This window comes from Microchirus variegatus (assembly GCF_963457635.1).
Source record: "Microchirus variegatus genome assembly, chromosome: 1".
In the NCBI taxonomy this organism is placed as follows: domain Eukaryota; kingdom Metazoa; phylum Chordata; class Actinopteri; order Pleuronectiformes; family Soleidae; genus Microchirus; species Microchirus variegatus.
This window is the reverse complement of record NC_139802.1, coordinates 5,982,907-6,009,254: the sequence shown is the minus strand read 5'-3', so window position 1 is coordinate 6,009,254 and position 26,348 is coordinate 5,982,907. Positions and strand designations below refer to the sequence as shown.

The window sequence follows — 26,348 nt, the reverse complement described above, 5'->3', positions numbered from 1 at the left end:
ATTCATTTCAATGTGACATAGTCAATAATCATAAAGTGTCAGCCCAGGACTATTACATTTCTTACAATAAAAGTGTTAAAACATTTACAGCAACTTGAACATCCCATCATGACAGGTCATTCAGGGCTACTTATCTTTTTCTTTTTTTTTTACTTTGGGGTCTATGGATTTTCCAGCTTAAACCACATTTGTAACTTGTACTGTAAGTGTTACAAAATAAATGCTCCTCCACTTCCTGGGAGTGACAGACAGACAGACAGACAGACAGACAGACAGATAGATATACACATCTGCTTTTATTACCATTTGTGTCAAAGGTTGACTGTTGCTGTGCTTGCAGAGTTAATCTGAGGTTATTTGATTCTATCTTGTCCCAATAAGATAGAATCATCGTAACTATATGCTCTTCGATGTCTATAATGTAATGCCATGACACCAAAGCAACACAGACATCGCATTCAGTCACATTTGTAAGAAAATTGGGGCTTCCAAAGAGTCAAATGAAAAGTAAATTTTTATTCCAATAGTCAGCAGTAAGAAGGCTCCCAATGAACCTTTCGAATCACCGGCGTCACAATGAATGCCGAGCTACCAACACACACACTTAATATACAACATTTCATGAACGAATAGCTTTGTCTCCGAGAGTGAAGTTTCTACAACAATGAACGTGTGAACAGCTTTGTTTCTAACAGGACTCCGATGATTTCATTAAATTCGTCTCCCTTCCTCCTCCTTTTATAATTGATAGTAGTCTTTGACCCCCTTTTCAGTCTAGGGGCTGACTCTTCCAGCAGGAGGCAAAGGGCAGATCATAGGCAGCCCAAAGTTGAACAGTATTGGTACAACCTCTAATGTTTGGCGAGATACGATTTCTTACACCTTCCTTTCCCACTCTGCTGCTCACTTTGACCTTCAGCAGGTCATCTCCACCACGTCTACATGCCTAAATGTATTGAGTGTGTGTGCATGTGTATTTGATTACAGGTGAACAAATAACCCTGTAATGTCTTTTTTTTCCCCCCAAATTAAAGTTTGGTTTATGTCCATAACCCTCACCTGGCTGAAATGAAGGATGACATCCTCTACCACTTAAGTCTTGCAACAGGAACCCATGACCTACCAGCTATGTTTGGTGATGTTAAGGTAATGCCATTTTTTATAACTTTAAATAATTCCACGCATAATCATCTTTATTATCAAACAAACAATGTGTGTGTCTCTCTCTCTGTGTGTGTGTGTGTGTGTGTGTGTGTGTGTGTGTGTGTGTGTGTGTGTGTGTGTGTGTGTGTGTGTGTGTGTGTGTGTGTGTGTGTGTGTGTGTGTGTGTGTGTGTGTGTGTGTGTGTGTGTGTGTGTGTGTGTGTGTGTGTGTGTGTGTGTGTGTGTGTGTGTGTGTTCTCTTAGTTTGTATGTACTGGGGGCAGTGCCTGGAGAATGAAAAAAATCACTGAGTTCATTGCTGCAGAGCTGGGTATGGAAGACCCCAAATCTGACTACCCAAACATCTGTGCTGGAACAGACCGCTATGCCATGTACAAAGTTGGCCCTGTACTTTGTGTCAGTGTATGTATAACTTCTGTTGCAAACACATATAAAGAAAAAAGAAAAAAAAGAATGCCCTTTAAGTAAATATCTCTATGTGCTGTATTTTTCCAGCACGGAATGGGTGTTCCATCGATTGCCATCATGCTGCACGAGCTGATAAAGCTCCTCCATCACGCACGCTGCACCGATGTTACACTTATACGCATCGGGACATCAGGTGGAATAGGTACGTTTATTATTGAGTGTCCTCACCAAGACGTGCTGCAGGAATGAGATGGTCAGTGTGTTCATAAACCCCATTCATCTGTCCTCAGGATGCGTTAGACCTCCTCCTCCACTGACATGCTCTTATTTGCTGCAGTTAAACAGTGTTTTTACACCTTTTCAACACCCATAATGTTTTTTTTTCTTCAAATGTTTCAAATCCTATTTCACATTACTTGTCATGCCTCGATTGACTCCTGATTATTTTATTTTTTTTACCTCTCTCTACCTGTTAGTCACACAGACTCAAAACTCAAAAACAATTTTTACTGAAGATAAGTTTTGAGATATACCAATCATTACATCTAAACTCTGCTTTTGAGTTAGCGTAATTAAAGTTAAGATTAAATATCTAACAAGATCAGTCCAGTATCTCAAATGAACATACATGGAAAAATCTTTCTCTACTTTTCGTCTATAGACGTTGTTTTCTCTCACTTGTCATACTTCATTGTCAGGACTTGAACCAGGCACCATCGTTGTTACCAAACAAGCCCTGGACGGCAAGTTCCAGCCCAAGTTTGAGCAGGTGATCCTGGGGAAGACTGTGGTGCGCAATGTCGATCTGGACCAAGGTTTGGCCGAGGAGCTGTTGAAGTGCAGCAAAGAGCTGAACCAGTTTGAGACTGTGATAGGAAACACCATGTGTACGCTGGATTTCTATGAAGGTACATATTTGTCTCGCACTAATGTCTCAATCTTGTTGTTTAGACGTACACAGTGGATTAAAGTGTGATTGTGCATCACAGGACAAGCCCGTTTGGATGGTGCTTTCTGCTCCTACACTGAGAAGGACAAACAGGACTTCCTCCATAAAGCCAAAGAAGCAGGAGTCTGCAACATTGAAATGGAGTCGTCAGTTTTTGCTGCTATGTGTAATCTGAGTGGTCTGCGTGGTAAGAAACATACAGTATCAGAATCTTCACTATCTTTGAAACAGAATTGTTTCTGACACGACGGTATTGTGTGCAGGGGCTGTGGTGTGTGTGACGTTACTGGATCGGCTGAAGGGGGATCAGTTGAGCTGCCCTCATGATGTTCTTCTAAGTTACCAACTACGTCCTCAGATACTGGTTGGTCACTACATCAAACAGCAGCTGAGGGCCATGGCTCTGAAAGTATAACACTACTGTAAGAGCAACAGTCATTTTCACTGGTATGCAGCAAGCGTACTTCAGAATCCAGGTTTTTCCATACACTGAAAACATGCTGCATTTCACTTACTGAGCTTTAATAACTCCTGTGCGTATGCACTCCAGCTCATCAGTAGCCAAACCTTTTAATGTGTCTTATCACTGTGTTTTGATATTTTGCACAGCCTTGTGCTGTGGTTGTGTATTTTGATGTCAACTGTCACATACCTGCGTTCACTTTTCTCTTATTAATTATTTAAATGAAATTGAAATGCAATATAGAACCTGATGGCTCTCAAACAGTGTTTCAGGATGACACTGTTTTCTACAATGTATAAAATTATTTTTCCTGTAAAACTTGAACCAGGAAAATTACTGATGTAGATAAAGTACTATTTTACTATGTGCGTAATATCTCGATTTAAGGATCGAACTTCTTTATTGTTTTTAGATGTTTTATTCAGAAAAAATAAAGTCTGATACAGTCTACACTGTTTATATTCTGGATTTATGTTAAATTTATGCTTCACAATGTCCCTGTGATCATCCTTCTGTAATCTCTTGCTGCATGATGCACTCTGACATGAATGTGATCGATCAATTTTTATCAAGTCCCTCAAAATCAGTTTCCTGTCTTTAAATCAGTCAGTTAATGTGAACCCTCATCTCTCTGTTAATTCAACAAATGTCTGTCTGTCTGATTTTTAATCGCATAACTGTGCAACGGGCTGCCTGACGGGCTTCAAACTTGGCAGGTGACTTGACTGTACATAGTGAGGCAGACACATTTAATATTATAATGTGTCTATTATTACATTTAATATTATTGATAAGGGAAACCCAACAGCTTACAATGAGTAAACACTAAGCATCAGTGGAGAGAAAAAAAAACTCCCTTTTAAGGCTCAAAAACGTGCGGCCATGTGCCTCGACCGGTTGGGGTGAAAGGGAGAAGATAGATATTTAACAGTTTTATAAAGTCATAGGTTTAAACAGGACCTACCATACAAGCCTATTCGGTCGGTGTTATATAATTGCATCAGTTGGTCAAGTCTAGTGATTTAAAGGTCCCATATTATGCAAAATCAACGTTTTAATCATTTAAATTCTTATATTTGGGACCCTGGAGGTCCTATCATTCAGCAAAGTGTCAAAAAAGATGACTCATGTTTTTGTGGTCCTCCACACACAAACTGCATGCAGGAAGACCCTTGTTCCGTCCAGCTCACAAACCTGGGTCTTCATGCAGCAAAGGCAAGAGTGCTAACCACTATGTATCATTTAATTTTATACAAAAAATTGTATTCCCCAGAACAAAGACTTTACAGTTGGGTTTTTAGACATTTGGTAAATGGTCCATTTATATTGAGCCTGTGTCAGGTCCACCTGCAATACCTTCAGAGCCCACCAGACCAAGAACAGAGCAGTGATGTTTTTCTGTGGCTACAATAGTGGATGTCACATTTCTCTCCATTGTGTTTGTCTAATGAAACGCACATTTACATGCATCGTGTCTGGAGAATGTTATCACTCGTGTTTGTAGTGAAATCGTGAGCAAGCGGACGCTGAACCCCCGTGCGCGCGCGCGCCACAGGAGCTGACAGAGGAGGGTCTGGCTTGTGTGCGCGCTCCCGTGCGCTGCGTGCCGTGCCCACAGTCTCCCCGTCTGTCATCCGATCCTCCTGCTTCCCGGGTCTGCTCCTGCTCCTGCTCCTGCTCCTGCTCTGTTCTCTTCGCTGACTCAGTGCCTTAAACAGCATCACCGTTCGTTCACCTGAGAAAAGCGCAACAGCAGCCGCTGCGGACAAATACATCAGCCATGGCCAAAACAGCAACCGGTAAGAATGTTCACATCATTTTCTTGGAGGAACTGATGCATGTAAGGATGGAGGAATGAAGGAGTGGATGGATGGATAGATTGATGGAGTGATAGACGCATCCTTTAAATATTCGGCCCTGCACGTTCCATCACCTGGTGCTCGTGCGTCTCTTATGGCGCCAGTGAGGTTTTTTTTTCCCCCTTTGTGTGATTAAAACAAACTGGATTTGATTCTGTCTCTTTGATATGTCTCTGTCCATCATGGGCCCATTGTCTCAGCACTGTGATGCCATGAGTGCAGGCTTCATTCAGTCATTACCAGTTCCATTTAAATGCCTCCTTTATTATCACTATTTCGTTTAATCTGACCTTATGTTGGAATAGTGCGTGCAGAGATGATACAAATTGGCTCTAGAGTGTTGTATTTGCAGCGCTGCACCTGCTCTCTGTGCTACAACATGCAGCATAATGCAGACGGACCCCACCCAAGATGCTGGGCTGCCGACCATTTAGTAGCAAAGCTGAGAGAGCTTTAACATTCACACTTTGGCTTTTGATTTTTTTTGTTCCCCTCACTAAAATCAAACTCCCAAGTGCCTATATACAAACCTGGGTGTCTGATTTGTTTATTTACTCCTTTTATTTACCTCTGTTGCTTTTATTTATTTATTCTATGGCGAGAATGGATCAGATGTGCTGTCATTTATTCTGTTCTCATGTATGAAAAGTCCAAATACTTGTATGATAATAAACTCACTGAACCTTATATCGATAATAGACAATATCTTGCATTAGTCATTCCCTCTGATGGACCATTATTATTATTGTTATTGTAGGGCAGGCAATTGGAATATTTGCCTCCATATGTTTTTTCTGGAGCTGCTGCATACATGTCTAAATCATTTTTGCTACAATTACTACTATTTATTATTATTTTTTTAATATTATAATATGGCAAAATGTCATTAAGTAGACAGGTGCATGGCAGGGTGGGAGGCAGGCCAGCCCTGCAGCACGGGGGCCGATTCACACACTGGCCTTTGCAGCAGAAGGCTGGACACTATGTTGTCCTCTCAGGTGGGCACTTTGTCAGCCCCAGGCAGACCATAGACCAAGAGTGGCACGATTTGAGATGAAAAACAGCCCAAGAAACTGGTGGAAACCCATATAGCAACCAAAGGTCAAGTGAATTGATCGCCCCCCCCCCCCCCTCCCCATAATGACAGCAACAGCAGGAAAGACAGATACGAGTGCTTCTACTGGATGGGACCACAACACGGTCAATGGCTGAGTCAACAGGAAATTGAATATCTTGACACGCATCTTTCTACAGTGCAATGGGATGACACAACATCCAGTAAAGTAACTGTAATGCGTGTGTGATCTTAGGTGGATAACCTTTACGCAACATAATCCAATGAATTACTATGCAACTCAGCACCGTCATTGTCTGACTGTCACCTATTTTGTAATATCTTCATTTAGAAATAAGGATAACACTTCACCATTAGCTAGGTGCTTACTAACATATATAAGTAGCATACTAGTCCTTTATTATCAATCATTAACACTACAAAAAATCTTAATTACAACACGAATTAAGATTTTTCCTAAATAAGGTGTTAATATGTGCTTAAAGGGCGCCATATGTAAGAATGTGGCCAAAAACGGTTACTACACTGAGATTCAAAATACCTAAATACCTTTAGGTGTTGTTTTTCTCAGTAACTGGCAACCCATTGTTGCTCGACAGCTGAGACTCTACTGACTGCAATGATTGGTAGATGGCGGTAGGTGGCGCCACATGCCAAAACATGATTTCAAAACATAAACATGATTTGCAGTCTGCAAAATATTTTTTTTAATGCGAACATTTTGGCTGTACTGTTGTTGTTGGTGAGTTCAGTTTGTTATATGAACATTATTCCTCAGTCTCTGTGACATATTAGGAGGATTTTACTGCCAGTTGCTTTAGATTTATTACATAATGCACCTTTAATATTTACTAATAAAGGGCTAGTATGCTACGTATATGCATGTTAGTAAGCACCAAGTTAATGGTGAATATGTGTTCCCTAATCTAAAGTGTTACCCAAATATGTCATATTGACTTTTATATGTGACTACATGCTAAACTGTGTTTACGTTCCCCGCAGCCTACAAAGAGAAGATGAAGGAGTTGTCCGTGCTCTCCCTCATCTGCTCCTGCTTCTACCCAGAGTCACGCAACAAGCTCATGTGTGAGTTTGAAGGTATGGATCACAGCTCACACATTGATTTTTTTTCTTGCCAATGAGAGCGTAGCTTCCTGGTAAATACAGATGGGAGCACATAATGACTTGTAACTTGCTATTGATTTTGCACGTTATCGTCATAATTGTCTATTTTACAGACATGGAGGTGAAACCCATAAACAAGCGGGCCTCGGGTCAGGCCTTTGAGGTGATTCTCAAGCCTATTTCACCGGTGTCAGATGTTGCCCACAACCTCCCCTCACCCCCAAAGAGAGACATCTCTTTGGAGGACATCGAGAAAAAACTGGAGGCTGCTGAAGATCGGAGGAAGGTGAGGAAATAGCTTTTTTTTTTGCATGATACAACAAAAACATGAAAGCACTCAAAACAGAAACGAAGAGATTTGGTTTTTGCTTTGCATTTTTAGTACCAAGAAGCCCAAGTCCTGAGGGCTTTGGCGGAAAAGCGAGACCACGAGAGGGACGTGCTGCTAAAGGCCATGGAGGAGAACAGCAACTTCAGCAAGATGGCTGAGGAGAAGCTCCAGGTCAAGATGGATCAGATCAAGGAGAATCGTGAAGCCCTTATGGCAGCCATGATTGAGCGTCTACAGGAGAAGGTGAAAAATGCAGGATCATTGTTACACGTAATGATGTGTCGGTAGGAAACTCTGCACTCTGTCCTGATGCCTAATCAAATGTTTGTGACGTTCAGGAGAGACACGCAGCTGAGGTGCGCAAGAACAAAGAGCTCAGGGACGAGCTGAGCGAAGAGCTGGCGGTGTAGGCTTCCGGGACAAAAAAAAGAAGAAGTTCCGACTTTCATGGTCCATCTGTGTCTCTTCATCCAGTCTTGTCCCCTTCCTCTCGCTCCTGCCCCTCACCTTCCACAGAACAGACACCCCAACCCTGGAGACCGTGAGGTTCGAGGACCTCACCACCACACACCACCAGTACTCACTGCTGTCAGTATTATCAGTGCATTGGATTGGATTTGTTCATTTTTAGAGAAATTGCAAGAAAATGGCTTTTGGTTTGTAAATACATGTTTTCTTTCTTTCTTTCTTTCTATCTATCTATCTATCTATCTATCTATCTATCTATCTATCTATCTATCTATCTATCTATCTATCTATCTATCTATCTATCTATCTATCTATCTATCTATCTATCTATCTATCTATCTATCTATCTATCTATCTATCTATCTATCTATCTGAGAAGTACATACAAACACTGTACTGTACTGCACTGTATAATTTCCGTATATATTCTGTTTGTCATTGGTTAACGTCTCAGTTCTTGAAATTCTCTCGTCAAGGCCGTCGGTGTCGCGTGAGTTCGACTGACGTTTTTTTACGGTTGTCGTTTTCTGAGGATGGTTTTTGTGAAGAATGACAGTCGGTGTGCACCTCGGCCACACACTCTTCAAGGTGATTGACATAATCCCATCCCTTATCTTCCTCACACACACGCGCGCACACACACACACAAACACGCACCTTCCCATTCTCTAAACGCACGCTTGGAACGTAACAGTACGCCAAAAAACCCGCAGAGCGACACGCGTGTCCATTTCCTCTGGAATGAGCTTGGACCTGAGAGGTGCTTTGTTGTTATTGAGAATGTCTTTGCCCAAATGGGAGCAACTGTGTGTACACTTGCAAATTCCCCCCATCATGCTGACAACGCCATTTTCTTAATGAATCCTTCTTCAGTTGAGTCAGAAGCTCCGTTTAAACACACAGTATTTTGGGATTAATTTCTTGAATGTTATGGCACCATACTGGTACTATGTATACACAGTATCTTGGACCTTGATATACCGGTAATGAGAACTTGACGTGAGGTCGTCTGTGTGGGCGTATGTGTATGCGAAACTTACCGTGAGGCATCATTAGCATCTGCTCTCTTTAGGGGATTAGACTACAGAATAGATGCAGGATGCTTCACCTTCAGCACACTGAACTAGTCTCTTTTTAAATATACAGCACCACTGATATCTGCCTGCACCCTCTGCTGCTTGTGTTTCTCCTTCATAATATTTCTCTGTGAAAGCTTTGCTGAATAAAGGTTTGGGGTTGTGTGAACATGGCATGCACCATCTAATACTTTTCTGTGCTATAAGAGGAGGGGAAATGTAAACTGCCAAATAAAAGAACCAGTTATATACACATCCTGTGAATCGCAGTCTTCACCTATAGTTTTTTTTTTTTTTTTAATTTTTAAATTTGTGTTCGTCTTGTGATAATTATTTCAAATTCTTCATGGATAGGAGTATAATTAAAAAAAACAAAAACATTGGTAGTCCTCGGACATATCATTTTCGTCCAGCAGGTGGCAGTGTTATATGTACTTTTACCTCTGCCACAATAACTGCACTGGAGACCAATCACAAACATGCATACTTAAATGCATTTGTCAGAATCTAGAGAGTTTTTAAAATGGAAGCGTCTCTCATTAGTATTGACACACACACACACACACACACACACACACACACACACACACACACACACACACACACACACACACACACACACATTATTGTACTTGCTGCATAGTGAGGACCAGCATTTCCACTTTATAAATCAACACAATTACAAATATCTACTTCATGAATGACATCTACAAAGAACTACTGGTTGCAGTACCATAAAATGTCTGCAGGTGGAGCCCCAGAGCAAAAAGGGCTGGAAAACTTTTTCGATTTTATCTTATTTTTTAAATTTTTGGTCCAACATTTTACAAAAACGTCATACTTTACTTTGTCGACCAAATTTAAAAAAAATAATTTGACAAAAAAATGTTGGTCCAAAATTTTACAAAAACGTCATACTATACTATGTCTTCCAAAATTTGAAAATAAAATTTGACCCAAAATTTGAAAAAAACAATTGACCCAAAATTTGAACAAAAATGTTGACCCATATTTAGAAAAAAATTTGACCCACAATTTTGAAAAAAAAAATTGACCCAAAATTTGAAAAAAAAATTTGACCCAAAAAATTGGTCCAAAGTTTGAAAAAAAAAATTTGGTCCAAAATTTGAAAAAAAAAATTTGGTCCAAAATTTGAAAAAAAAAATTTGGTCCAAAATTTGAAAAAAAAAAATTTGGTCCAAAATTTGAAAAAAAAATTGGTCCAAAGTTTGAAATTAAACGTTTGGGCATTAAAAATCTAATTGTTACAACAGTGAACCCAAAAAAAAAATAATATGTGTCACCAAACTTGGAGCTGAACCAACACCTCAGAGCTGCACAGTGATTTACTGCTTCCCGTGTGTCGTTGTGTCACGAGGAGGCAGATTTGTCAGTGTTTTGTTGATTAGTCAGTGTTTTAGTTTATGTTTTTAAGTCACGTTTTTAGTTCGTGTCATGTTTTGGTGATGGTTTAGGTTTCACTTCCCCTTTTATTTTGGTAATCACTCACTCTTCCTGTCGCGCTGACACTGCATCCACCTTGACGCACCTCCTCTTATTCCCTCATGCACTGCACCTGGTGATCCTTAGTAATCACACACACCTGCCCTTGATTTCCTCTCCCCTTTATAATGTCCCCACTTCCGTGCGTCGCAGAGAAATCGCTAAGTTCCAAGTCTGATTCCTAGTCATTTTGAAAGTGCAAGTAAGATTAGGTTTTGTTATTTTGTTAAGAACCAGTTCATTGTTTTCTTGGTTTGTTATTCCATTTTTGTCAGAGGAGCAGTAAAGCCTCATTGTCATTCATTCATCCTGATTCCTTTGCTCTTGCATTTGGATCCAAGCATTGCTACACCTTCCTAACACGTTGATGTTGTTATTGTTGTTGTTGTTGTTACTTTTTAACCAGCACTCTCCTCCTGTGTCCCCATCCTGTTCACACTATTGTCTCCGTTTCAGACCAACCCAAACTGGTGAGGTCAGGGCAACATTGTAAAGGATTTCCTCTGGCTCTTAATGATTTCCTGGGTATTCATAAGGGCAACAATACTCTCGGATTTGGTTACTCACCTGGCACGGAGTGAAGGAATTTCCTTTCAGTTAATAAATGAGACCTTTATGATCTGATGATTAACTTTGACCAAAAATGCACCTGCAGCTGATAAATAGCCAGATAGAGAAGTCTGAAGCTCTGAAGGTAGCCTCTTTTTAAACAGGACATAGAAAGAAAAGAGTTTAAGGAGCACATGAGAACAATTTAAACTTGTTAAACCTTTAAATTTATTGGTCCAAAACATTACAAATAGATACAAGAATGGGGCGTTTTCCCCATTCTCAAGTAGTTAGTTTGCCCACAAAGGCACATACAGTATGCATGTTCACGGCACCAGAGAAGCAGACTGAATTAAGTAAATCTACAGTGTGTTAAATACAGACGTCTGTGCTTTAGCAAATGTAGAAGTTTCTCTGTCAGGTGGACACAATCCTATCCTGCCTATAGATCTGTGCTTACAGTACATCATCACATCAATCCTCAGCCTGGAGACAGTGCATATGAACTACATTAGTTATCGAATAAACTAAGAACAAAAATCATTTATAATTCATTTTCTTGATCAGAGCAGTGACATACTGAGAGGACAGCACGTCCTCGTCCACTTATTCTTTATACTTAATAAAATAGAATCACTTTTCTTAGTCCCCCCCATGTGTTTCATCACCAGAAAAACAGATGACACAGCTCAGCTGTCACCTTCAGTCCAGTTGTTCGCTTCAGAAGGCCCCGATCTCTGTGCCCCAAGGCCTGTACGGCTTTGACATGGCGGAGGAGGGGCTCAAAGTGTTGAGGGCAGCCGCAGAGACGAGAGGGAAAGTACTGAAGGAGAGGGGGAAGGCCGAGAGCGAGGAGAGGGACGAGGGCAGACGTGGCGAAAGCTTGGATGTCGGCACGGGCAAAGCGAGGGGCAGCGAGCTGCTGGGAGAAACCCTGAGGGTCTCCGTGGGGGACAAAACACTGAGTCTGAGTGTCCCAGACGCCTCAGTGGAGGATGAGGGGGATGTAGAGGAAGAAGGGGAGGAGGACGAGGAAGAGGAGGAGGAGGAGGGTGGGCTACTGTTGCTCCTGGGTGCAGGTGTCCTGCCCGCGGGGTGTTGTAGGAGGAGGGGGTGGGGTAGTTGTGTATGGGCAGTTCCGTAGACAGAGCCCCAGGCCAAGTGTTCCAGTCCAGAGTGCACTTCCCTCTGAGAAACGCAGTTGCTGAGGTGGGACACCAAACGTACTCGGAGGGGGTCTGAACCGTCCCGACCCTCCATGATGCTCAGGTATCTCGCCGTCTCTGCCAGACACTCCCTGAAGCCCAGGCTGCGATAATCCTTAGCGAGAGCATGAGCCTCAAAGTAGCCTGTCAGGGGTGAGTCGTGTTGTTAGAAAAGTGTGACGGGGATTTCACGCTTGAATGAATACATGGTCTTTTGTTGCTTACCTTTGCCACCAGATGCATGGAGCATTTTCAAATGGTCCACTGTCATCTGTAATATTTCTGCCTTTTCCAGTTTAGCGGATCCCTGAAAATGAAAAAAAAAAAAAAGAAGAAACGGGAGGAAAAAAAAGGTTACTTTTGATGAAATGAATGGAAAATCATCAGGTGACAAAGTCCATCATCTGAGCAAATTCACCTGTTTCTCAAAGGCACTTGGCACCAGTCTCCTCAGTTCTGAAAGACTGTTGTTGATTCGGTCACGTCTCCGTTTCTCAATAATCTGTTTGGGCCGGGGAGGGGAGGAGGGGAGGAGGGGAGGAGGGGAAGAGGGGAGGAGGGGGAGAAAGGCATTTAGGTCACAGATGAAAGAAAGAACGATGACATCAATCAGTGTGAGGTAATGATCTTTCCTTACCCCTCTGCGCCTCTTTCTGGCCTGAACTTGGGTGGTTGTGGAGGGTGACATCGGGCTGTGAGAACCAATTAGTCTGAAAGGCACGATTCATTTATATAAATTCATTTTGTACAAGTTTGTGTGACAAACAAATCAAGAAATATCAAACATTTCTACCTCAGAATATCATATATTAATTCTTTAAAAACAAACAAGCATACCCATTTTCGTCACCGCTGTCCTTCTCCACCTCGACACTGTCGTCCAGGTCGCTGTCTGATGAGCTGTAGTTGTGGCTTCTCTTCATCCTGCTCTCCTTCAGTCCTCGGTGATGCACTGACAGCAACGACTCTGGCAGATATGCTGCTGCTGCTGCTGCTGGGATTATTTTCACACTGCTCATGGGAGGGGGGCGGGATCACCAGAGTGATGTAGGCGGGGCCTGATACTCATTTCAGCCTGTTAAAATGGAGCTGGCGTCTGAGTGACTTGTGCTTTAAGGAGTGTTAAAGGTCCAAAAGAGAGTTTATTGAAATTAAATAAACTGTACTTGAGTATGTTTTATAGGTCAATAATAGTTTTAAAATAAAAATGTATATATATATATATAAAAAAAACCTTTTTTCATATGTATATTAGACAAGGGCTTTTCTTTCTTTACAGAGGCTGCTATGTTGTACTTTCTTCCTCACTCAGCTTTTGTCAGAGAGAGAGTGTGTTTTTGTATTTCAAGGGCAGAGCTTTGATGAGAGAGAAGACAGAAGTGGGTGTGATTTACTGAGCCGTGTTTCCATCACCGTACACTTCAGTTTGGTACAGTATGGTACGGTTTGGAATGAAAAAAAGCCCTGGGCACAGGTGGAAAAAGTAGTTCATTTGAAATGTACTTTAAGTAAAAGTTACTTAGTTACTTTGCGTGGGGTGTGAGGGTAGTAGAAATATGACAAGGGGTCAAAAATCCAAAACTAATTTGAAGCTCACACGCCCGGCGCGTCACAGGATATTACGTCACTTTTGACGCGCGCCCTCTATGTTCACGCGCCAGTGCTGGTGCTTTTTTTTTTTTTTTTTGTCGCCCATCAGCTGACTGTTTTGAGTGGAGGCGATCGAGCTCCACCTGTGCCGTACCATTACTCTGGTAACCCAAGGGAAGGCTGCTGAAAAATGAAACAGTTGGGGCGAATATTTGAATATTATTCCTAATGGAAACGCAAAAAAATACATACCCAACTGAACTGAACCGAACTGAATCGTTCCACTCAGTGGAAACACGGTATTATTTGCAGTGATTGCCACCTTTTCTAGACACATAACAAGCAGATAAATTGTTTGATTACTGTTTGGAAATGGATGTGAAGAAGATTTTAACAAATTAAAAAAAAAACTTGATATTGTCCTGTTAAAAACGACGAGACTGTGCTGGTCATCTTCTCCTGAGACAGCTGAGGTGGTTTCTGGACTCTGCTGAGACCCAAGTCTATGAGCAACACCCCCCACAATAGCAGCAGCCCTCTTCTTCTGCGGTGTTGTGGAGGACACATGGCCTATTAGCAGAGTGTGTTGTTCATTGTCTGCTGTTCCGCCGTGTGGTTCCACAACAGCGCCGATCAGCTCGGAGGCCCAGTATCAGTCAGGCGGCGTTGCCAGGTTCTCCTAGGAAACACCTCCCGTCTGCCAACTGACTGGCACAAAGAGACCTTCCCAGGGAATCATTCATCCACAGTGAAACCACGCTCTGATGTGCAGTGGGAAAGAGAGGCAGACATATTTTTAGATGCTCGAACTATACGTGCAGCATAGATGAATGTGTTTACCCCCTTTGAGCTATATACATTCAACTAAAAACAATGAATCACACTGTAAGAGCAGGAAAGCGTACGTCTGGATGAGGAGAGAGGGTGGTCTGCAGGAGGCGTGATAACTTTGACCCCACTAATGTATCGGTGTCGTAGGGCAAACTATATAAAACACAGGAACTTTCGATGTTTATGTTCCACTCTGTAACTAATCCCCTCAGGCTTCTTTTTTTGAAGTATACATAAGGGAGAAAGACACATGAATTACATACATTGATACTGGTATATGTCTACACGTAAGCCCAAATTTTTAATTTTTTCCATTTTATTTGATGTATTAACTAACAAAACCTTTGACAGAGGTTGAAAGAATATATTTTCACTTTGACATCATTATGAAGTTAGCGTTATAGGCTATATGGACCATGTCCACTCCACATTACAGTTATTATAGCAAGTAAGAGGATAAAGTAAGTAATGACTTACATTTACTCACATTACTGTAATTGAATAGGTTTTTAAAATGGGTAATTTAACTTTTACTTAAGTATTTGTTTTTGGAAGTGCTGTACTGTGCTACATTTTAAATCACATCTGTTACTGAGTAAAAAAAAAAAAATATATATATAAAAATTCATGCACTTTAGCAGAGAATGATGAGGACAGGTGAATTGGTGCTAATTAAGGTCCCTGAGTGAGTGAGAAAGTTAAAGCATTTGTGACCTTTGACCCCTTTTGACTGATGCTTTATGTGTTTACATATTTTATTTACAAAGGTTAGGCGTTTAATTAAAAACAATTAATGTGGGATTTGTGTCCCCTCCATGATACAAGAAAGAACCCCAACCTTGTTAAAAAAGTAACTTTTACTTTTTTACTTTAAATAAAAATAGTGGTACTTTTACTTGAGTAGAATATCGCAGTACTCTTTCCACCTCTGATAAGGGAATCTTATTATTATAAGATAATCACTCATTGTTGTAAAATCTTTCATACGAAACATGAAATAAAAATAAGATTAGTGAAATAGTAAACCAAGGTTGACCTTAATCATTTGCATAATCAACACACTATATTATAATAATAATAATAATTATTATTATTATTATTACATAAATTATCTAGTAATTGAACAATCAGAACATCACAAGAGCCCATTCTGCATTGAGACTACTTTTCTGCTCCTCAATTTACATTTGGTTCCCAATGTAAATGTGTATTTTTATTTTTAGACTACTTCCACCACTGGCATCATATTTTATACTTAACATACCACACCACTGTTGATATAAAAACAGCACTCTGTTCTGTTCTCTTAGTGATGCAAGGTCTGGGAAACAGCAGCCCTTGAGAGTGGGTTAATTCCTTCACTGAGCGTTGAGTCTAACATGTCTGCTAAGGCCATCAGTGGGAGCGTGACCCCCCCCCCCCCCCCCCCCAACCCCCAATATATGGTTCATTCATTCCAGTACCTTGTAGAGAAGCAGCTGTTTCTCTGCTCTGTCCATCAGGTCAGTTGTTAACCCAGTGTGTTGGGAACTATAGACAAGTGTGGACGAGAGCTTGATTCCAGGGAGCAACTGCAGGCCAACATGCTGTTCCCAGAATGTCAGAGGGGCTTCAGTGGTGACAGATACAATGAGCAAGCGTCAGTCAATCTGTGGATGCAGTGAGTGTGGCTGAGTATTAACACACTATCACTGCACACACACACACACAGACCTCCACCTACCCTCGCTGTCAGCATGCACTTTTGCTAAAAATCATCCCTTCCCTTCTTCCATTTCATGCATTTCTACACCCTTGCTTGATCGATTTATAGACCTTAACATGTGCAGAAATCAGCGTTTAGAGGCCGACGTACAGGATTTCTTTAGATGTGTCTTTGCAGATATGGACGCAGATCCCCAACTTTAGATCAGTGCAAACTCTCTTTTTGCTCGTCTCCCAGACGATGGCCTTTCCATGACTCTCTGCTCACTTCGGCGTTGTTTATGATACCATTACGGTAATAGGACCCTACAGTGCCACCAGGTTTGTACAGAACAGGCCAGTTCATGTGGTCTCCATTATGGAGACACAATCCACCCTCCTCTCACCTGACTGTCAAGGTCTTTCACATTAGCGCTGACATTCCTGTGGCCCATTAAACGTAATTCTGATTCTTCTTTTAAAAACCTTGACTTGTCACCTGTGGCGTCACAATGTTTTTTCAACCCTCACCCCAGTTTACCTTCAAAGGATTTAGCTTATACACTACCGTTCAAAAGTTTGGGGTCACTTAGAAATGTCCTTATTTTTTAAGGAAACTCACTTTTTAATGAATATAACATTAAATGAATCAGAAATACACTCTATACATTGTTAATGTGGTAAACGACTATTCTAGCTGCAAACGTCTAGGCCCATTTCCAGTGTTCTAATGGTACATTGTGTTTGCTAATCGTGTTAGAAGGCTATTGGATGATTAGAAAACCCTTGAAAACCTTTGTGCAATGATGTTAGCACAGCTGAAAACAGTTTTGCTGGGTTTTGACAAAATTGCAAAATTATTATTTTGAATAAGAATCATTATTTCTTATCTTGTCAATGTCTTGACTATATTATCTATTCATTTTGCAACTCTTTCAATGAATAAAAGTGTGACTTTTAATGGAAAACATACCTTTTTTTTATAGTTTACCCCAAACTTTTGAACTGCAATGTATGTGTTCTGTACATTGTCCTGCTCTCTCTTAAAATTTTGTTTGATTTGAGCTCATTTGTCAGACTTTTCTGTACATCATCTTTATATTTAATTGCCTTTAGCCGCATGCCAAACTGCCTGTTGACCCTGGGCCTAACTTGGCACCGATTTGAAGGAACTGCTCTCATACCAGTGCCAGGAAGCTAAGAGGTATAAGCAAGCATTTGTTTGAAACTGGCGTGTGCCCAGCTGCCTTCCTCAATCTTCCCTCAGGTTTCCCTTGGTGACTCTTTGTGTGCAAGTGTGCGGCCCGAGTGTGTGCTGGTGTGTCTGTGTGTGTTTGTGTGTGTGTGTGTGACCGAGAGTGTGCAAGTGTGTTTAGGAGGTGCTGTTTCCCACAGCCCTGATCTAATTCCGTGGTAACTCAATCTCCGTGTGAGCGTTTCCCGGCGAGTGTTCTCCCACCCGTCGACAGTCTCTCTCTGGCTGGCTGAGTGGCTGAGTGTGTCTGACAGAGGCCGGCTCAGTCCCACTGGGCCCTCGCCCCCCTACCCCCCTCCCCTCCCTCCCCAACTCCGTCCCACTCACCCTCCCATCAGGATTGATTTACTATGTCAACCGTTGGGGCTGTCGGCAGGAGCGACGCTCGCAGCCGTGCCTGCATCCTGTGTGCACACCATCCTGACATCTTATACCTGTCATTCAACAACTGCTACAGCGATGTTTGCATTTGTGTGTGTGTGTGTTGGGGGTCGGGTGTGGGTGTCTACATTTGTGTCTGTGGCATCATGTCCATGTTTTATTCACACCGAGTGTAGGTGCATATATATATATATATATATATATATATATATATATATATATATATATAAAAAGGTATGCACTCTGCTGAGCAATTTCACATGATGTAAGAAAATGCCACCCATGTTGTTCCTAAATAACTCGTCTGACTGGGGGAAATGTCTCCCACACACACACACAGCCTACACACAACAATGTTATCCTATAGGCCACAGCTTCCTGTCTGTCCCCTCTGGTTCCAGTCAGCACCAAGTCGCTATATTGGGCAGGGACCAGACCAAGCCTGAGACCCGTTCCCTCCATTTGACCCTAATACAGCCGCCACCTCATTCTTATGTTTCCTGCCTTTGTTGGCACGCATTCTTCTTGTGCTTTTTGGATAGGTAAAGCCAGGGAGGATATAGTGACTTCCTTGTTTCTTTGTATAGCAGGAGGTTTTTTTTTTTTTGTCCAAGGATTGCTCTTCAGGGGGCCACACGGTTGGCGTCGTGGTTAGCGCTCTTGCCTTTGCAGCAAGAAGACACGGGTTGGAGCCCAGGTTGGAACAAGGGCCTTTCTGCCCTGTGTGTATTTTCTCCGGCTTCGTCCCACAGTCCAAAAACTTGGATTAGGTTAATTGGTCACTCTAAATTGACCGTAGGTGTGAGACAGTGTGAGTGAGTGTGTTATTTGTCTCTATATGTGGCCCTGTGATGGACTGGCAAACTGTCCAGGGCCAGAGGTGGAAAGTAATGGAATACATTTACTCAAGTTACTGTATTAAATACTTTTTTTGTGTATTTTGTATTTTTTAAGTACAATTTAAGTACATATTGACTCAAGTATTGTACTTAGTTACTTTATAAATCCTATCCGTTACTGAGTAAAAATAAAAAATTCTGCACAATGAAGACCTACAGGGGGAAAATATACACCAGAACCAGACGAATGATGATGTGATTAGCACCAGCACTGGTGCGTGAACATAGAGGGCGCGCGCCAAAAGTGATGTAATATCCTGTGTCGCATCGATTTCTGACCCCTTGTCATATTTCTACTACCCTCACACCCCATGCAAAGTAACTTTTACTTAAAGTACATTTCAAATGAACTACTTTTACTTCTACTTGAGTAATATTTCATCAAAGTATTGGTACTTTTACTTGAGTACAATATTTTAGTACTTTTTCCGACTCTGGTCCAGGGTGTACCCTGCTTCTCGCCCTATGTCAGCTGAGATAGGCACAGGACCCCCTGTGACCCTCCGGTGGAGGATAAAGCTGTAGATAATAGATGGATGGATGGATATTACAAATTAACAATGCAAAAACATGAGTAACCAATAAAATGGCGCACAATGGTGCACAATGGTGCACAATGGCACCCAACAGTTATATTGTTCGTGATGGTTGACAAGAATGCTGTCCATTACCAGTCGACTTGCACGTCCACAATTGAGGGAAGGCAGATCGTAAGACTGGCTCCCAAATAAGCGCGACAGGAGACAGCACGTGATGTTGACACAAAGAAACGGAGGACCACACATTGTATTTCCACAGGAAAAACATTGTTTGCATATCAATGGAGTGTGTGTGTGTGTGTGTGTGTGTGTGTGTGTGTGTGGTAGAGGTGGAGGGAGGTTCGGGGTCTCTAATTGAAATGTATCTCCTTGTTTACATTAAGCAAAAGGAACCGCACAGACCCTGGCCAGATGCAAAACAGGTCAAGTTAAGCTGGTGGTCACTGCCAGAGAAAATCCATTATAAACCAGCCTTGTCTCTGATAAGCAACACTTTTATCGGGCTTGTTTTGGTGGGAATCTTTTTATTTCAAGGTCACGATTTGCAATAAAAGCTCACTCGTGATTAAACCAACTCATATTTTTAAACACGGAGAGCGATATTGGGGGGGGGGGGGAAGCAATTTATGGTGTGTCACAAGTTTATCAAAAAAAAAAAAAAAGTTGTCTTTTTTTGCCAGCTTCTTTCCCAGTGGATGCTCTGTGCCAGCTGTCTGTGCTGCAGTAAAGTCCTGCTTTCCCAAGCTCCGACCTGTGGGAAAATCTGTTGTGGCCAGTAATTGATTCCGCCCTGCCAGCCCCATTACTCTCCACTGCAGTCAAACTGCCAGCGATCTGCAGAGAGCCTGGTGGTGAAGCCCCTTCTCTCTTTTCTGTCTCTCTTCTTCTTACTTGCACAAATTCTGCACATTAGTTTCATTTCAGTATGATTCTGTTTCTCCTGACGTGTCAATGTCAATGTTTTAATTAAAAGCTCTAAGGTTAATCTTATTGTCATGAGTTGACTGGTTCAATTCAGCATACCAATTTTTCCTGTACATTCCTTTACACATTCTGTTCATTAGCCATATTTGTGTGTATATATCACAGGATATATTATTTTATCGCTTTGATTCTGCATTTTTGACAAATCTTTATCTGTTTTTTTCTGTTAATCTCTTATTTGCCAACATATCAATTTATTCCACTGAACTTTATAATTCTTTACAGCTTTAAAGGGCACATTGCACTTGTTCAGAGGCGGACAGAGTACACAGCTTCATTACTTGAGTAAAAGTACAGCTACCCCTTGCTAAATTTTACTCAAATACAAGTAAAAGTACTACAGTCAGATGTCTACTTAAGTAAAAGTACTGAAGTACTTGTTTTTTAAAAGTACTTGAGTATCAAGAGTACATTTTCTAAATTGTGCATTACTACTGCCACGGTTCTTACATTACATCATGGACCTACTGCGTCTTCATCCATTGTCTCGTCCATGGTTTCTTCTCTCAACTAAATCTGACCATGGTTTTTTTTTTATAGAGGAACTAACGGGTAATCACGGTTATGGATAGAAATGTAGTGCAGTAAAGAGTACAATATTGGACTTGAGTAAAGTCATGAGTACTCCCCAAAAATGATACTCGAGTAAAGCTTCAGATCCCTCAAAATTGTACTTAAGTACTGTATTCAAGTCAATGTACTCCGTTACTGTCCGACTCTGCACTTGTTACGTGCATCCACAGCTGCTCCACTTTTGCTTGTTGACAGGAGAGGTTAGAGAGCACTTGCTAGGTTCACCGGTGGGACGCCTCGTATCTTTTCACGATCCCTGTCAGAGAAAGGGGTGACTGACTCGCCCCCACCTCCTTCTAAAAGTTTGTCATGAAATATTAAGTGCAGTCATCTGCTGCGACGCTCGAGTTGCTTGTCACAGCCTAACACTTGCCACATGTCTAAATAAAGGTAAGTGCCCCCCCCTTCCAATTAATCTTCAATTAGGGGTTCTGCCCTGTGCCTTCACATCTGTGCTCCCCAGTCTCAGGCTAGCAGGTGGGGGCTGGACGGGGCGGGTGTGTGTGTGTGTGTGTGTGTGTGTGTGTGTGTGTGTGTGTGTGTGTGTGTGTGTGTGTGTGTGTGTGTGTGTGTGTGTGTGTGTGGGTATATGAGGATTATCACCCCCGGGCAAACAGGACAGACATAAAAGTCTGTTTTCTGCCACATCTTCACATGACGACTGTCATGCAGTCCTTGCCGCACTGATTACATGGCAACACTTTGAACACGGCCTATATATATATATATATATATATATATGTATGGGTTATATATATATATATAGCTTTAGCGGAGAGGGACACGTGATTGTGACCTACACAAAATAATCGTTCCATGCGAGTTGCAGAGAGACATAAGAGGCCTCATGCCGAGTGATTTATCAGGGATTCTCATGACTCTGTCAGGCTTTATATAACGACCAGCCGAGGGGTGCACTTTCCCATGTTGTAAGGGGTCAGGAGGCCGCCCCCCTAAGCACTGTGACAGTTGTGTTTCACACAAGAATTCCAGCCCACTGTGTGTGTGTGTGTGGAGGGATCTGAAAGAGCATGAAAGAGGAGCAGAGAAGTGTACAGTACAGCTCCCGGTGAGCCCTCCACCCACCGGACCAGACTGCACCCCATGGGCAGCTCTCCCTGGACTGAAAGAACAAGCATTGCCTCTGTGAGAGGGAGATCCCCCCCCAACCCCACTCCACCCCAACCCTCCTCCTCTTCCTCCTTCCCTCCAGCCTGGCTGTCAGTGTGCTGCAGCCCAGGAGTCGAAGGCACAGGGAGTGTGTGGGATGAAGGGATGAGGGAGAAGATCAAAGCAGGAGGCATGAAAAAGCTCAAAGCATACAAGTTAGAGGCACCTCTCTGACCCTCGCCACACACACACACACACACACACACACACACACACACACACACACACACACACACACACACACACACACACACACACACACACACACACACACACACATACGCACGCACACACACACGTAAGTACGCACACACACGTACGTACGCATGCACACACGCACACACATGGTCAGCTCCCATGTATAAAGGCAGAGAGAGGTCATGTGAGCCACTGAGCAGATGGTTGGGACCTATTGGGAAGTTGGAGCCAGACTTTAAATGATGCCCCCTGTTGGTTCCAAACGCACAATGCACACATAGTTCTCACTGAGCAGACCATCTTTGGTTTACTTTCTCGTTCTTCTCTGCTTAGCGGCATGGATTAAAACAATTTGTTTGTGTGAGACGCGGCTAAGACACTACAACACTGCAATAATAGATCTCTGTGTGGAGATTTATCTGCTACCTGAGGTAAAGGCTTTACTCAGATTTAAGACAAATCAGGCAAATTTTTCCAATAAGATGGAAGACCTGAAAAACAAAAACTAAACCAAACAGCTATGATCTGGAAAATTGTCTAATTTAAAGCTCCAGTTTGTAACTTCTGCCATCAAACACTGCTGGCATCGCTGGACGACACAAAACAAAAAACATGTGGACATGACAGAAACATGACAAAAAAAGACCCCATGATTGTGTTTAAAATGCATTTAAGCATTTTATTGACCTCCACCAGGAGGTATATGTTTCCCCCCCAAGTTTGTTTGTTTGTCTGTCTGTTAGCAACATAACTCGAAAAGTCATGGATGGATTTGGATGAAATTTTCAGCAAATGTCCGCAATGGGACCAGGAATTTTGGGCGTGATCTGTACATGCTGCGCGCCGGCAGGGTGTGTTTTGTGGGCACTGAGCTCCCTTGGTGGAGGTCTGCGCTCTCCCAGTGATTTTCTAGTTCTGACTGAAATTGTACTAAAACAGATTTATCAAAGTCAGACAACCACACCCAGATAATGTGTCTACATGTAGTATTAACATGCGTCTCTGGTGTCCACACCAAGATCTGACTGCTATACGATCACAGTCACCTGGACGACAGCATCTCATCTGAATCAGTTCCCCACTTGTGCTTATTTACTGGAATAAGAGCAAAAAGTTACCACTCTAGCTCGACTTAACTGTGCATGGAAACAGTAACTATTTGTCTATATTTTAAAGTTACAAATAATAAGAATACATTTTATTTGTAAGTGCCTTTCAAACACTCAGGGTCACTTTACAGCTTAAATAAGAAGATGAATCAAAGAGACAAAAGGTAAAGATAAGATTAAATGGACAAATTAAAAAAGTTGATATTAAAAGGTATAGTAAAATAAAATGGGCAATTTCAACAAAGTAGATGGAGTTTAAAAATTAATACCAGAGTTTAAAATGCAGAATACTGTCTGAGTTTACCCACAACAGGCACAAATGTTCTGTACTTTTTAATAGTACCAGCATCCATTTCCCTTATTTCTCCATGACATAACCATCGTTAAAGCAAACTTCATCACCGACATGATCAGTGGTGACTCCCAGGTTTACCTGCTGACATACAAAAGCTGTCGACCAGCTTCGTAATGTGCCCGATCAGACTTGTGCGCTACCTTGCACGGCCCTAATGATCCTCTCTCCATTATTCATGAATCCTCAGGTTGGACCCTGGGAACAAGCTGAGCGAGGCCCTGTGTCAATACGAAACACTGGCCGCCACAATGGGCTCTGCCTCCGACTACACTGTTGACAGACACCAACACAAAGGAGCTGAAAGGGGTCCCCCCTCCGTTCTCACACACACTGAAGAATGAGTCAGTGTGCTGCTGGTCAGCGCTGTGTTTGTACAGTATATACAGCTTTTGTCCATGGCCACTGTGGGGGCTGAAGTGTTGATGAAAACCAAGAGGGAAGGACTTCACTGCGGCTGCCAGTGAGAGTTCATGTTCATTAGATGGGCTCAGCGCCTGCTGGATGGCACCTGTATGTTAGACAGAGGAACCCCAGTGACAGAACACGATGTAATCGGCTTATTGGAACTGTAAACAACATTCCATGATATGTCACAGCCGGGCCACTTTGACTATCACACTATTGCTGGCCATTATTGAAGTTAATGAGGAATTAACTGTCTGTGAGGCTGTGAATTCAAAAAACTGCAGCAATGTGACAGTTGCGTTAAGGTGTTTCTATGCTGCACTGAGAACTGTTTGTCAGGTTTTCTATAATGATGAACGTCTGCAGTGTCTAGGTTATCATCCTTAAAAACTGACAATTCTCTCAAGCAGGGATATGGAATGTCAGCATACAAAACTTGATGCCATATGAGACAACGGCGACAAGATTTGCCTGTGTTTAATCAATAAGGTTAGCTATTTCTGTTTAGCGAGAATATAATTGTTATACAGTGTGCTAAATGTCATTATCTTTAGCCCAGTTGTTTTTATTGCAACTGTCAACATGAGAAAACCATTGCAGGCGTTAAGGACATTAAGGAAATGTTTTTCTTTTGTTTCTAGACTGTCATACTTACACAACAATTTCATAACTTTCAAACTTAGAGGAAGCGCTCATTCATAGAGCGAACACTTCCACCAAGTTCACTCAGTTTCCCAAGGTGTCAATACACACAGGTTGTGATCCTCATCCAGGATCTCATGCCAAAATATCATCATGTCTTGCAGAAAATTGCCATGAAAATGTCATCATCAAAATCCATCCTTTACATTTTGAGTTATGCAGCTTACAAACCACTTGTTTCCGTTGTGATATTAGAATTTGTGATGATGGAAGTGGAGCTGAGATGAGAAACAAAAGAGCTGTAGCCTCGAAAATATATGTTTTTAACCAAGAGTGGATGTTGCAGAAACACTGCAAACACAGACCAAACATTTCACTTTCACACATTCACATTAAGAGCATTTAACTAGTGAAACACAGCCAGGCTTTTATTTTGAAATAGCCACAGGAAACAAAATTATTCAGTGACATTACAAGTCACAGCTAAACAGAAAAAAAAATGCTCAGTATTTTTACTTAGTGTATGAAGATGGGTTTAATAATGTTTATTTCCTAACCTTCATAACCTTTTATTTGTGGGCCTTCACTTACTTCATTTACATCAACGTGATAATGCAATGTATTACTGAAACCAGTGGGTGGCAGTATGACAATAAGACAAAAATTAAAATGCAAACGTGATAGATCTCTACTACTAAGATGATCTGATTAACTCTAGTAATTTAAAAATTAAATGGAACACATCTAGTTAGATTTTTTTTTGGTAAATGAGAATTTATTTCAACATTTACTTGCACCGTTTATCTCAAATAGTTACCAACCAAGAAATACTGTATTGTATCTGCTCTCTTTTGGCGCCATCTACTGCTTAGAACCAGTACTGACCAAAGCAGGAAGGAGGGCAGTAAAGGACGTCACAGTGTAATTTATCAAAACTGAGCAGGGAACATACATTTTCAATGACTTTTTGTATACTGAATGAATAATTAAGATTTTGAAACAGTTGAACGTATATCTATATCACATAAAAGTCATGTAGCACTGCATGTGACCAATATTTTAAGTTAAATTAATCTAGTTTTGTAATTTTTTACTTTTATGTGACCAACCATTTAACTTTAGTCCATGTAGAGTGTAAAAAAAAACATGGTTCTTCTCATTTCCCCCTCGACAATGTAAGGTTTATTTAATGTATAACCTTATTATTGTAAACAGTAATTACTGTGACTTTTCATGTAGCTTAATTCTAAGGTGATTATTAACGTTGTTCTCACGTAACACACCAAATCCTATCAACTCATATCACTGCAGCTTTGTTTCTCCTCAGCACACTCGGGCTTAAACCACCTTGTCACTCCAATAAAGTGTGATTTGAAGCCACGCCTCCTAATCAGCGCGTTTCCGTGGCAACGGCAGCGCCTGCTCCTGATTGGTGGCCCCCGGATCAAGCGCGTGCTCGAACCGGTCTTTAAATGAGAGCTTTCCTCAGTGTGTCAGTGTCATCGTGCTTCACTTCTTCTTGTGTGACGGACTTCAAACATCAGCACCATCATCATCATC

The 26,348-nt window shown here is 41.7% G+C and overlaps 3 protein-coding genes across 3 annotated transcripts; 2 read left to right on the top strand and 1 right to left on the bottom strand.

Moving 5' to 3' along the window:
• Positions 1-1,044: 1,044 nt before the first annotated feature.
• upp1 (uridine phosphorylase 1) lies at positions 1,045-2,935 on the top strand (the record flags this gene model as incomplete). Its single annotated transcript, XM_083896529.1, has 6 exons — positions 1,045-1,146; positions 1,407-1,565; positions 1,659-1,773; positions 2,270-2,479; positions 2,561-2,707; positions 2,784-2,935. The coding sequence occupies exons 1-6, from the start codon at positions 1,069-1,071 to the stop codon at positions 2,933-2,935; spliced, it is 861 nt and encodes a 286-aa protein (XP_083752655.1). The 5' UTR covers positions 1,045-1,068.
• A 1,828-nt stretch (positions 2,936-4,763) lies between these two features.
• Positions 4,764-8,345, top strand: stmn2a (stathmin 2a; the record flags this gene model as incomplete). Its single annotated transcript, XM_083896496.1, has 7 exons — positions 4,764-4,782; positions 6,920-7,015; positions 7,156-7,328; positions 7,425-7,616; positions 7,712-7,779; positions 7,890-7,961; positions 8,318-8,345. 7 exons carry the CDS (start codon positions 4,764-4,766, stop codon positions 8,343-8,345), a joined length of 648 nt encoding a protein of 215 aa, XP_083752622.1.
• Positions 8,346-11,223: 2,878 nt separating this feature from the next.
• LOC310934535 (hairy/enhancer-of-split related with YRPW motif protein 1-like) lies at positions 11,224-13,137 on the bottom strand. Its single transcript, XM_083898279.1, has 5 exons — positions 13,012-13,137; positions 12,812-12,884; positions 12,593-12,676; positions 12,400-12,481; positions 11,224-12,318 (listed from the first exon to the last, which is right to left on the bottom strand). Exons 1-5 carry the CDS (start codon positions 13,095-13,097, stop codon positions 11,690-11,692), a joined length of 954 nt encoding a protein of 317 aa, XP_083754405.1. The 5' UTR covers positions 13,098-13,137; the 3' UTR covers positions 11,224-11,689.
• Positions 13,138-26,348: the final 13,211 nt, after the last annotated feature.

Coding starts and splice junctions, on each gene's coding strand:
- LOC310934535 (XM_083898279.1), bottom strand. CDS start 13,097: ATGAAGAGAAGCCACAACTACAGCTCATCAGACAGCGACCTGGACGAC. Junction 12,677..12,811: donor CCAGAAAGAGGCGCAGAGGG/GTAAGGAAAGAT, acceptor CGGCCCAAACAG/ATTATTGAGAAACGGAGACG. Junction 12,319..12,399: donor CCATGCATCTGGTGGCAAAG/GTAAGCAACAAA, acceptor CACCCCTGACAG/GCTACTTTGAGGCTCATGCT.